The following is a 13,473-nucleotide window of genomic DNA, read 5'->3' as shown; positions in this document are numbered from 1 at the left end:
TGTACAAATGAACAACATGGAACATTCGCAGCGTCCAGTTTTTGACAGTGTCCTGAAAGGCCAGCTTTATGGGCGGGAACATGACTCCCCATTTACAAATGATTACCACGCCTGCTGGATCAGACTGCGGTGCGATCAATGGTGGCTTAGAGCCGTGGATCTGGGCACAGCACCCAGAAGAGGTGGAGTAACGGACATATTTCTTATAAGGTCCAGAAGCACTGATGCTTATTATGGCTAGGTGAGACACAGGAGAACTTTTGGGCCCACTCCTTCATAGACAACAGCAGCAATGTGGACTCTCTCTTACCAAATTGCCTTCTGCCTCCTCTGGGTGAAACTGTGCAATTTCACAAAGACTACAGATACCTGTCATGGTGAGTGTTAGGCAACTAATTAATAACTGTTATTGTTGACATATTTCAGTAGCTCATTAGTCGATTTCAGAAAAGAGAAAAGGGGTTTTTAATCTTGACTTTCACCCTTGTTTAAAATACATGATCCTGGGAACATCACTTAAGCTCGATTTGTCCCAGTTCACTTATCTGGCGAAATATGATATGATAGGATATTTATAAGGCGCTTAATACCCAGAGGTTTCTAAGCACGTTGCCCCTGAGCTATCCTCCCAAGACAAATTTGCAGGGTATTTAGGAATAGTAGTACGTACAATATGAGTGTTACCATACTGTACACCATATTGAAAAATCATATACAAAAGCACACATGCATACATATGTACACAGACACGAATGCCCTTTTTTGCACTCTTCGTGACTTCATCACTTTGTGTAGTTTGAAAAGTTTTACAACACATTTTGCAAAAACTAAAGAAGCACCACAACTGTCCACACCTCTACTCCATGCTCCTTTTCTCTATGATGCCTGCTTGGCTGATCTTCATGCAAAGTTGGATCAAGTATACACCTTGTCAACTAAATGTTGAGTGGAGCAATGCACTAAGGCCATTCATGGTGATTAGGGTGCTTTGCTCTCCTAGACCTTAGTGAGATTTGCCACAAGAGTGACAGGGACAAGACATCTAGACCAAGACAGAAATACCACTTAAACTACATATCTTTATTTAAGGAAAATAAACAGGTTGGGCAAAATAGAAATAGTGTGACCCTTAAACAAAGTCTGGGAATACAGGTTTTAAGCACCCTCAGTTCCCATATTGCACCAAGTGGGATGCCTCATAATCTATGGTCAGAATTAAGACTTTCCCAGACCCTTCTTGTGGTATCCTCACCCACTTGAGTCTCAGTCTCGGATGGAAGGGGTTCCCCTCATCCTTCTTCTATACCTGTATCACGGTTTCTTCTCCTTTTTTGTTTTCTTACAGATATTCTCTTAACCGCTGGGTTAGCACATCCACACTGATCTCCCCAGGAGGTTCCTTCCCTTGTTTTCCCTTTGGGTGTTGATGCAGTAGGGTTTTACCTGATTTGATATTTCATAGGGTGGCGTTTAAGAGGGCTTCCCGAAACCTCCAGGTCTAGGATCCTCACTCCTACCCACTCCCCCATCTCCCTACATCTGTGCTGGTACTTATCATCCTCATTGCCACAGGCTCATACCTACACCTTCCATTGGCTTGGCCGCTTCATATCTGGGTTTAATCTGTAACTCTTCCCTTGGACCAAACTTACCTTCTCCAACTGTCCTAGCCTGAATGGCTACACTCTCTCTCTTCTCTCGCTGATGTTCTTTAATCAGCTCTCCTTGATGGTCTACCTCATCCTCCTGGTAACCACATCCAGTCACCTGCTGGTACATCCCTCCTTCCACTTCCTAATGGTATTCCTACACTTTATGGAGGTATCTTCCTTTCAACTCCTGATGCTCTAGTCTCCCACTTCCTCCAAAATCGTCTGTGCCACCTCCAACAAACACCTCTCTCCCACCTCCCCCAAACTCTCCTCTCTCTCCATCCTCCTTCAAAGCCTCTCTTCTCGCCCACACCCAGGGGTGTAGGAGACACACATCATCTGGGGGCAAAGAGGGCAGCTTGGGCACTTTGGTACAGACAAAGCCCAATTCATACTTCTGGAGTGCGAAAGGGTTAAAACCGTATAAATATATATGTGTTAGATTTATTTTCATCAGCATACAAGTTTATTTCGGAAACACAAAATTATTTCCATAAAAACAACATCATAAAATAACAATAACATTTTCAGAACCCTATACACAGAAGATACAAATCATCAGAATGTAGTTCAAAGTAATTAACTTAGATACCTAGAGAATTCATTAAGTATTTCCTAATAGATAATGCATTTCTCAGTAAAGACAGAAAATGTATTTTAGGAATGAACACCAAATAAGGGCAGTTTTAAAAACACAGTAAAACTGCAAATAAGTTGCAGATTTCTCAACACCGGTGCAATATTTACTTCTGATTATAAACCCATTTTCGTAATCTGTTAAAATAAACTTTGAAACATTTGAAATCGAACAACGGGAATTTTAAAGAAACTAAGCTCTCATAATCTCTTTAACAAACTGAATGTTATATTGTTCAAACGATGTGTTGGACATGAAGAATATTTTATAGAGGGTCAACATAATTGTTTGTGCTTTCTGCGAAAATAGGTTTTAAAATACATTTTTAATGAGGTTCTTCCAAATGAGGAAATAAAGTTCAGAGATATGTTTCTGCACTGGTAGCCTCCTCTAACATTGGGGGCATGAAGGGAAAGCTTATGGTTGTCTCCAAAACCTATTTTAGGTACAACCACTAAAAAAATCTGAACGTGTTTTTAAAATGTGCTTCTGGCAACACATGTACAGCAACTTCTTCGGAGCATTATATCACTGACAGTACATTGTTGAAGAAAGCCACACTGCTGGTGTCCTATATCATCAAGGTGGCATATTTGGAAGGAACCCACACAGTGGGACCCTGACAGACTTCAGTATGCCCATTTAGAACTACACAGACATATTCTGCACTGGACTGCATGTGCTGGTTTGTGGTGGAGTGGGATGTTTGTGGTGCCTTGTGCACCATGGGTTAATATGTGTCAGTGAAGAACTGAAATGGTGTGTGTGTGTGTAAGTGCAGTGCAGTTATGAAGGTTGTGTGCACAGCACCTCAGGGATGTGAGTTTGCAGTACTGTGTATGGTGTCTGTGCAGTACTGGGGTAGTGTGTGTGTGCACAAATGCAGTGCTGGGCTGGTGTGTGTGCATTCCGATTAGTGCTGATGCCATGTTGAAGTGTGCTGTGTGTAGTGCTGGAGCAGACTGTGTATAGTGTTATGGCAGGGTGTGTGTGCAGTGCTCGGGCAGTATATGTGTGCATATCTGGAGTTAGTGTGTCTGTGTAGAGTACAGACCAATGCTGGGGACAATGTGTGTGGTAATGAGGGTGCTTTGTGTGAACAGTACTATACTGGGAGGCGTGTGTGAGCATATGCACAGTGCAGTTTTGGGGCTGTGAGCCTGCATGTAGTTTGTGGATGGTGAGTACAGGGCGGGAGGAAGTGTGTGAAGAGCAGGGCTTGGGCTGTGTATCTTCATGCAATGTGGGGGTGGTGCAAGTGTAGAGCAGTGTTGTGGATGCGTGCATGTTTAGGTGCAGGGATAGTGTGAGTGCAGAGCAGTATGGTAGTACAGTGAGTTTGTGTGTATGGGCTGTGCTGGGTGAGTGGGTGTGCACTACAGTGGGAAGGTAGGTATGCGCAGTGCTAGGCAGTGCTGATGTGCTGTGGAGCAGGGTGTATTCAGAGTGTTGAGGATGTGGGAGTGTAGTGCAGTAGGTTGGTGTATACACAGTGCTGGGGTTGTTCGTGTGTGTACATAACTAAGGGCTTGTGTTAGCTGGTGTTGGTGGTTGTGGATGTGTAGATCTATGAGCTCCCTCTGCAGTTCTGGCATGTTGATAGTCAAAGCGCACTTGGGCGAATGTTGTGCCTGCATCATGCTTTTTGATAAAAGGAGGTCCTTAATGGTGAACACATCTAAGAATACATTTACTTTAAATGTACCTAGAATAATGAAAAAGAAAGGCCTTTCTCGCGCTTTTCAAAGAAGGTCTGTTTTACCACTTGTCAGCTAAAATGTATGCACATTCAAAAAATTACATTGTTCTTAGCGCTTCATGACAAAATGAAGCAGTTTCTTAGCACTCTTGTAATCAGTAGGATGAAAGTCTGAGTTGGCTCTGATTCAGCTTGTGCATCAACTCCCTGAGCTATTTTAGCAGCTACAATATTTCAATGTAATAAATGTTCAGCAAAATTGTATAAGCATACACATTTACTGAATGTATTTACATTTGTTGATAATCACAGCAGCAAAGCCCGGTTCTGTATGATTTGGTCCAGTCTCGCAGGTGGCTCTGGGCGAGGTCCGGAGAAAGATGAGTCAGGTCTGGTGGGGACTTTCAGCATGATGTTTGGGAGCCCCCTTGCTTATCAGCTTAGAAAAACAGTCAGATGCGCAAGTGGAGTGTTTAAATTACATTAGTACCGAGCGAGGGTCAATCAGAAGGCTGCAGCGTTTCGGAACAGAAAAAGAATGCTATTAGTACCGTCGTCTTGCGGACCGGAGTACTAATAGCAATAAGCCCCTCGCTGCGGGGGCATTACCGAGTCAGGTAATGCCCTGGGGTCTTTGTTAAGGCCCTCCCTTCGCTCGGACATGTAACTATGGGCCCCAAGGCATTACCTGACTCTGACTCAGTAACGCCCCTGCGCCTCAGGGCTTATTGCTTAAATAAAGTGAAAAGAAGGCAGCAAGGTGTAATAGCTGCACATTATCATGGGAAAGGGATACAGCAGGGGGCTGAAACACTAAATGTCCATGAAAAGCTTTTCATTGCTGAGCAGCATGCCAATGTCAGGGACGCCTGAATAAAAAGGCAATGAGTTGCTATGAACGTTGGCAGACTTTCCAGCAAAGCATACATTTAATGTCCCGAATGGAGTTTGTTACTTTGTCATATAACTGCAACATGGAGCAGCTACTCCGGGCTCCCCAGAGTTCCGGGCCCATTTCAACTGAAAAGGATAAAGGCCCTCATGCAGTTTCTGCTGTGGTGTGAGTGGCTAAATCAGCAGGCAGCAAGCCTCCTCCAGGGGAAGGCAAGTAGGTCCAGTAGAGAATGGGACCAAGAAGCAGCTCTAGGGATGGGACCTGGAATGCTCCTTCACTTTATAGGCAGGTCCATGTTGGGGAACAGCAGCTCAGCTCCACCCGCTACAACTCCTCTTGTTCAGGTGGTGAATGAGAACATTTGCTCTAGTATCTGTCTTTTTTCTTTTCTTTAATTCTGTACCTGGGCTGTAGCTGTGTTGTGATTTGCAGAAATAAGATTGTCCCTTTAACCTAACCCTCCCAACCCAAAGGGGAGAAAAAGTCACTCCTCTTATTACCACTGTCTTCCAGTTACAGTTGTCACATCTTCTCTCTATGGAAAACTGTGAAACATCAGTTTGGAAAAGACTGCTTGCCAGGCCCTCAGCACAGACTGCTAATAGAGCACTCACCTCATTGATAAACTGTGACGTTTTTGAATCCTGATAATACAAAAGCACATGTCTCCTCTCCAACCCATCACATATTAACAACAATCAGCATTTAGGTAATTTTCCAATGGGTCATGATGTAAATGAAAGGTGTCAAAGTCTTGCATAAGGTTTTTACGCCTTTCATTCACATCAAGCCCAATTTTCATGCATTTGTATTGTGCAGAGGATGGGCAGTTCATAAATTATGATTCCAATTCCCCCTCTCTCTCCACCATACAAATACTTCAACATATGCGCTGCATGGATTTTTATGCCGGCGCAAATGCTGTGGATTCCTATGTAGACCACCAGTTTTCTATGCCATCAAAAAGCAGGCACACTCTATTGGAATCCATTGTGAACACCACCTGCCATGCGTATGTGCTGTTCACCCCAGCGTTTACTCAATACAAGCATTTACGCTGCCTTTTTCCCCTCCCCTTTTGCTCTTCGCTGTGAAAATGAGGAAAATAAGGCAGTGGGGAGCTCTGTACGTGAAAATGTAAATGTAACAGGTCCCTGTTGCCTTTTTTTTGGGAAATTCAAACATGAGGCCATATGTGTTTAACAGGAGAGCGATTCTCACCTTGCTAAGTCTAAATAAAGCCATTTGAAGGTAAATGGTGGGCAGGTCAATTTGAAAGCATTTGGCGCGCCAAAGGTTTCCCTGCCTGGGCCTGTCACAGATGAGTTGATGTGAGGGGCAAAGGGGTTAAAAGGCTTATATTGGCTTTTAATAAATTACAGAATTTCAGCCAAAATGTTTGCATATGATTAACTCTGAATCATACAAGGAAAACATGACTTAGTGACTGTGTGGGTTTAACGCTAAAATCTTTTCTCTATCTTTGAAATGATGCTCTGCAGATTGTCTTTGATTTCTTGGATTTGCCGTCCAGCCTCAGGCCTGGACAGGCATGTTGGTGGGGGTGCAATGATATCCAGCAGTGCACCCACGCATCCCCTACTGCCCTACTAGGACAATGACCTTAGTGGGAAATTCAAAGGAAGGGAAGCACTGTCTGTTTCAATGTCCAGCAAGAAATGCAAGTTTAAAAAAGACAGCCCTGCTTCCCAATTGGATACAGAAATCGCCTTTCGTTTCCTATGGTGGAGATGCATCATATTGTATCAAATTGTGTGGGGGGGGGATTATCACCCCTATTCCCCCATTTCCCACACCCATGCCCACACCTCCTCCAAGCTATTCCCTGTCTCTCATACCTCCTTCAAAGTCTTCATTTTCCCTCCAACTTCCTCCAAAGTCTTCCCTCTGGCTTCTGCTCAAAACACCCACACTCATTGACTGAGGGTATGGGCATAAATAGCTTGGTGATCCCTCCCTACTTGTGAGGGTGTCCACCTATGGGTGGAAATGAATTTAGGGTCCCAATTGGCTCACAAAAAAGTTCAGGTGTGTACATTTTAGGGCTTCCGCATTGGCCCATCCTGCTCATGGGCTGGTCCATCATCTTGGATTCTTCTTTCTTTCTTTGAACTTCCTGTGCCCAGCATGCTGTTCCTCATGTGAGAATTATATGGCACAGTTATTTGGGCTTCCTAGGTACAAAGGCAAGCTAAGGGGAAGCATTTCTAAATTGGGGACCAGGCCCCTTTTATAGCACTCTCTATACTTTGTGCTGCTGGGAGCCGAACACTGCATTGCACTGTTAATGGAATCCCCTATGGGAGTGCCATCGAAAACTCTGTTGTCCTTCTGAGGTCCATGTGCACTTGTTGTGTGAGTGGCATACAGAAATATGAAATGATTCTGTACTTTAAAAGAAACAGAATTTTAGGCACAGGAACTGTCCCCCTTAAAGGGACAGTGACATTGATTTGGAAATTAGTCGTTAAGAGGCCATGGTGTTTATAAGATAGTTTGGTTTCCTGGTGTATGTTTGGAGAGGCATTGTGAGGGGAGTAAGGGCTGAGGTTATCCGAGTACCCCCTTCTGTGAGATAGGGAGGGATACTACATGTGACTTTCCCATACCCAGTGACAGGGACTAAGTGAAGGTGACCAAGGGATCCTCTCCAGGACTCACAAAATCTACTAGTCCACTCCCGTAGGAAAGGAGATTTTTATAAAGTGTCGATCACCATTTGCATGGTACTCCACCTTCCTGCCGTGTATGTGGATGTTTGAAACCTATGTGACATTTACTGCAAACATGCTTTACATTAAATGGCTAATATACGTTTCACTGTGTATGTCTGACCTTTTGGTGGCAGCATTGCACCAATTATGAAGTGTGCTTATGGTAACATGCACCATTTTACAGAAATAACTGGTCACCCATCACTGTGGAGTATATGCATTTCTTTTAGGTTGAGTATGTAAGCTAAGGAACTTTCCCTGTGGATCTAATGGGATTTTAAAACATTCCAAAACCTTCTTTCTGTAGCACCATTGGAACCATCATCCACCAGCTCAGGAAGGTGCCTGGCCCCTCATAAAGACCCACTAGATATTCCCATAGTAACACTGGGATCACAGTTTCCAATGCTAAATTGTTTCAGACTGTATGACTTGGATGTAGCCAATCTAATTTCAAGTGATCAAAGATTAAAAGAACATGTTCTTGCACCAAGGTTTTATTTCGTCTGGCAGGAGCAATCATGGCCCTCAGTAGACAAATGAGCCATGGTTTCCTACCCTCACCACGAATCTACAGGGATACAAAATAACACCAGTGCTTTGTCTTGGGAGAGGTTTGACTATGAAGAAGCTTAGGGCTACATTCAGTAAACTAGTTGTATTTGTGAATGCTCCCTGTTTTACTGCAACACTTGATTATTGGCTTTCAGACACACACCCCAAAAATCTACGTGCTTGTGAGTAGGGGCTTTACCTCCCTTACAATTGCAGTAATGGTTGTGTCGGTATTACCAGTTGTAATAATACCACCACTGGTGTCCTATAGGACTCCATAATCTGGTTTAGCTGAAACCCTTATTAGTTGGCGAATGTGAATCGTCCTTAGTACATCGTCCCAGCGAGTCAAGATCCCATTAATGGCATTGAGGCTAGTATTATTGTAGTTCTGGTTTTATTTTATTTTATACAGCATTAAGACGTGCACTTTGTTTTAACCAAAACATTTTTCTTCAGATACAGCTCTGGCTCCCAGAATTCCTATACCACCCTCACCTTATTTCCTTCCACCAATATCATCAGTCTCTTTTCAATAAAGGTTTTTCCACCTTCAGCCTGTCCTCTTTTCTCATGAAAAAACAAGGATCCACAATGCCACACAACCACACAACCATCTGGTCAGGGCCAAGGACTGGGGCAGTCCAATCCTTCTTTCAGAGATGGTGTTGCCCGCCAAAGTAGTTGCTAGTTTGAGACAGGATAAATAAACAGAAAATAGGCAGGGATAAGAGAGGTTGGATGACATGTGTCTCAGTGCCATTAATAGAATCCTGACTCTCTGTCATCATGTACTAGGAGAAATCAACATTCAATGGCATGGCACAGAGGCTTCCTATTGTTGCAAGATTCAAAGCTTAGAAATAATCAAGAAATCCACATGCGCAACCTTTTTGCACTAAAATGTCTGAAATACCTGTTCATGAAACCAATAATCTGCCCTCAGAAAGACCTCAGGGCTGGCTGAAGCCTAAAAACCCTTAGAGGCCAAGGCTCCTCCAGTTAAGTGAGCTCCAATGACCAATACATCTATGTTCAAATGAGACATGACCTACTTACTCCATTTAGTATGGTGTCAACAGTGCTATGTCTGCCCTGGAGCACGTAAATGCTATAAAAGCATAGCTGTGGGTGTCTCTGTTGTTACGGCAACCTATTACACAAGCATACCTCACCTCTGTGTGCTGTGTACTCGTATCCCATCGTACTCATGAGCAATATTATATGGCAACAAATAACATTGTTTAAACATCTTACTCTGCCATAGGTTAACTGAACTATGGGGGGCATCACGGGTTGGGCGGAGCAGTAAACTTGTGGAGGTAGCGCTTTTACTGCCTTATTACTGCTCTGTCCAACTATGAGTTGGGAGGGAAGTCGCCCAGCTTTACCTCCAGCTTTGTGCTGGAGGTAAATCTGGTGGGTTTTTGCCCATTTGCTGTGCTATTACCGTGGCACAAATTGCGCTGCGCTAATAGCACACAGCAGGCCCCATAAGGCATATGGACTCTTAAAAACTGGTGACTTACAGCCTTAAGGCAACACGAGATCCGGTGCTAATAGCACCAGACCGAGTTACGGTAACACTATTTGCATTGCCAGTATCCCGGCGGATTTATCGCCAAGATACCGCCATGGCTATGATGGGGCCCTATATATATTTCTGATATTGGGCAACTATAGGGAAAATAGATCTCTAACGAGATCTACAGACTGGGTGTAATATTTGCACATTTGAGGTGTGTCACACATTTGGTTGTATTCGGCATGGTGACACTTTTGCACATTGAACTTTACATCTGTTCTTAGCATAATGTGGTTTTTAAATGTATTGATGTATTTAATGCTGTCTTGTATGTTTGTATGTTTGTAACGATACGTTCAGGTAAAACTGACAGGTGATCAAGGAATTATTTATTGATTATTACATTTTCAAAGGAAATGGAACTTTTGGGGTAAGTTATTGTTTGACTCAACCTATACTAGCAGTCCAGTTTGGTTTCTATTACACATAAGCGTGTTTTACTAGGGACAACCTTCCTGCTGCTTCATCAAATACCCTGGAATCTCCCATATTATGTTCAAGGATAAGGTTTAAGCCTCATAAATACACATGGAAACTATCAAATGAGATAATAGAACTAGTTAATAATTAAGCAATATGACCTGAGGGGTGGGGGCATTACCGACTCAGGTAATGCCCCGGGGCCCATAGTTATAGGCCCGGGGCATTACCTGAGTCGGTAATGCCCTCGCCACGAGGGTCATATTGCTATTAGTACCTCGGCCCGCAATATCTGCGTGACTGGGGTACTAAAAGCATTTTTTTCTGTTCCGAAATGCTGCAGCATTTTGGGACAAAAAAAAAAAAAAAGAAACAACCAAGAAAATGGCCGCCGGTAAAGGGAAAACAGAGTCCATTTTCCCTTTCCATGGTGGCCATCGGCAGCGGACGTGCTGGGAACATAAGTGTTCCCAGCACGTCCGCTCCTGAAAAAAAGGCACAGAAGGTAAGTGGGGTTGGGGGGCGGGAGGGGAAGAAAAAAAGTAAAAAATAAATAAAATATAAAATATGTACCTGCGTCCCCAGCGGGGGACCATGGAAACCTCCAGCTGTATGGAGGCGCGGAGCGGGGATGGCCCCACTCCGGGGATGGCCCCACTCCGCTGTAGGCTGCCATCGTCCCCCGCCGGGCATGAAGGAGCAAGAAAGTAAGTGGGGTGGGGAGTGCAGGGAGGAGGGTGGAGGGAGGAAAGGGAAAAAAAGAAAAAAAAAAGCCTTACCCGAGTCCTCAGAGGAGGGCGAAGGCAGCCTCTCAGCTGTGGGAGGCTCAGACCGGAGATGGGCCGCTTCGAGCCTCCTCAATGGCTGTGGGGCTGCCACGACAAGGCAGCTGGAATCTCGGCCGAGAATTGAAGGATTCTTGGCCAGGTAATGACCAGGTGAGAGCCAATCAGTATGCGTGTTGCATTCTGTTTGACTGTCGCCGTGTACTAATTACGTATATCTATATATGTGTATTACTAATTCATTAGCCTCCAGTACACTTGCTTCTGGGGTGACGACTAAAGTTTGCTCTACGTTTGGGGCAATTAAAAATCTTATTGCACACAATGGGGTTTATTCCACACAGGGCCTGCTAGAAGTATATAAATCCAGCATACTACTCAGTGCGATATATGGACTGGAAATATGCCCTGTCAAGAAAACATTTTGGCTATCCAAGTTGGAGGAGAAAGTATGGTGAGCCACAATGGTATTAACCAGTTCCACCCCCATTAAAGCTATATGTAGCAAACTAGGACATATGGCCATGCAGACTTCCAAGAAAATAGCAATGGGAATTATGTTTATGAAAATATTAATTGAAGAAGGAAATGACAAATATTTGTACTCTTACTTTATTAGGATTTTGAAACAGTGTCCAGTCCTGGACGCTTTAATATTTTTGTTAAAATATGTTTATCTCTTTTATGATGAAAATTACTTATCCTGTTAATTTGGGGGTGGCCAGCAGGGAGATTAAACAAAAGGCATCAGTCTGGGACAGAGATAACATTCTAAGAATGTTCAATCAGAAAAGGAGGTATGGAGATCATATCAAACAAACTTTTTCTGAAAAGATACCTTTTAAATATATTATTTAGGAAAATGATAATAGGATCAAAAGATTAATTTTACTTCTCAGACTGGAACAACCATCGACTTTTTACAGTATAGGGGCCTGAAAGAGTATAATAATAATAATAATAATTAGGCTTTTATATAGCGCTACAAACCCTCAGGTATCCGAGCGCTGCTTATTATTACCCACGGTGTGTGGTGCTCATTTATCGACCTCGGAAGGATGAAAGGCTGAGTTTGGCCCCGCCGGGATTCGAACCTGCGTTAACAGGCTCTGCACGGGTGTCAAAGCGAGCGCTCTACTCGCTGTGCCACTTGACCGGGTATCCCTTTTGAAAATAGCCTGTGCCAATTATGTAAAAATGAAATGGAAACATCTAGACACATGCTGTTGTGTTGGTCTAAAATGACAGAAGTGTACAAAAAGAGATACGAAGGGACCTTGCGTATGGATTTTTTATAAAGTGACCAAACGTGGTCTTATATCTACTTTGGAGAGAACCATGTTTTAAATTATAATTTGTATATAATTTGGCAGGAAATGGCTTGTAAGATCAATTAACTAGTATGAATTTCCCGATATAAGAGAGGTTATATGATACTATGGTACTTTGAATTTGAATTGTGATATTCCATGAGCCATGTTCTTTTTGCTGTATTATGTATGATGACATTTAGAAGTGTGAATTTGTATAAGATATTCCTATCCTGGAATCTCAAATCTAGGTGTATTTTGAGCACTGCATGCCATTCTGTGAAACCTAGGCCTTTCTACCATTACCTAGGTATCTCAAACCGAGGTGTTTTTTTGATCACTGCCTGCCATTTGTGAAACCTAGGCCTTTCTCCGATTACCTAGGTATCTCAAATCTAAGTGTATTCTTTCATTGCCTTCCATTATTGAATCCTAGGCCCCTGTTACCCAGAACACCTAGCAATCACCGAAAACTAGTAACTATAACCAGATTCCTACCCAAGTTAACCAGGAACCAGCAATCCCCCATACCCAACTGTGCTACCCCTGCCAACACGTAGTACCCACATAGACAATCCACCCATAGATAAAGGAACACCCGATCCTAACCCACTAAGTGGATAGCTACCCTCAGAGGGCATACAGCTATCGCAATGTAAGAGGATAAAACCCAACATCATCCAAATGCAAGGCCCAACAGGTGAGCTACTGCCCCTGTAAACTCAATGCCCAAACCATCCTACTACCAAGGACATAAAATGCCCCGATGCAGAATTGGATGCTGCCAAAGAGAATTGGAAGTAGGATCAATCCGAACGGATTCACACCCTCACCTGCCTCCAGTAGAAGACGTCACGAATACATAATGCACCCCAGAAAACAACACAACCAATAGAGCAAACATCATAAGAGAAAAATCCCTATACCTTACACTGTACCTCGGAACAACCGCAGAACCTTGACACTTACATGTCCATAAAAGCTAAGAACCTTCTGCAATCCCTGCAAAAAAGAAGAGAGGACCCTAGAAGCGATAGGTATGATACCAACGACCTTACTCCATATATCACAATACAAAAACACAAGAGCACCACCCGCAACCACATCAAAACACGAAAGATGATAAGCTAATTATCAACCTAACAAACCGCCTCAATGATGAAGCAGCCTCCACGGAACCCCAACCAATCTGCGACAACA

General features: G+C 43.4%; 1 protein-coding gene across 1 annotated transcript in view; it reads left to right on the top strand.

Moving 5' to 3' along the window:
• The first annotated feature begins 221 nt into the window (after positions 1-221).
• Positions 222-13,473, top strand: part of LOC138471860 (ficolin-2-like) — a 450,860-nt gene continuing 437,608 nt past the window's right edge. The window contains exon 1 of the mRNA XM_069609719.1: positions 222-377. Coding sequence (XP_069465820.1) covers positions 293-377 — 85 coding nt within the window. The 5' untranslated portion in view covers positions 222-292. The remainder of the gene's footprint in view (positions 378-13,473) is intronic.

The sequence above is a fragment of the Ambystoma mexicanum genome, chromosome 8 (assembly GCF_040938575.1).
Source record: "Ambystoma mexicanum isolate Mex_15411 chromosome 8, UKY_AmexF1_1, whole genome shotgun sequence".
Taxonomy (NCBI): Eukaryota; Metazoa; Chordata; class Amphibia; order Caudata; family Ambystomatidae; genus Ambystoma; species Ambystoma mexicanum.
The sequence above is the reverse complement of the archived record's forward strand: the minus strand, read 5'-3'. Positions and strand labels throughout refer to the sequence as shown.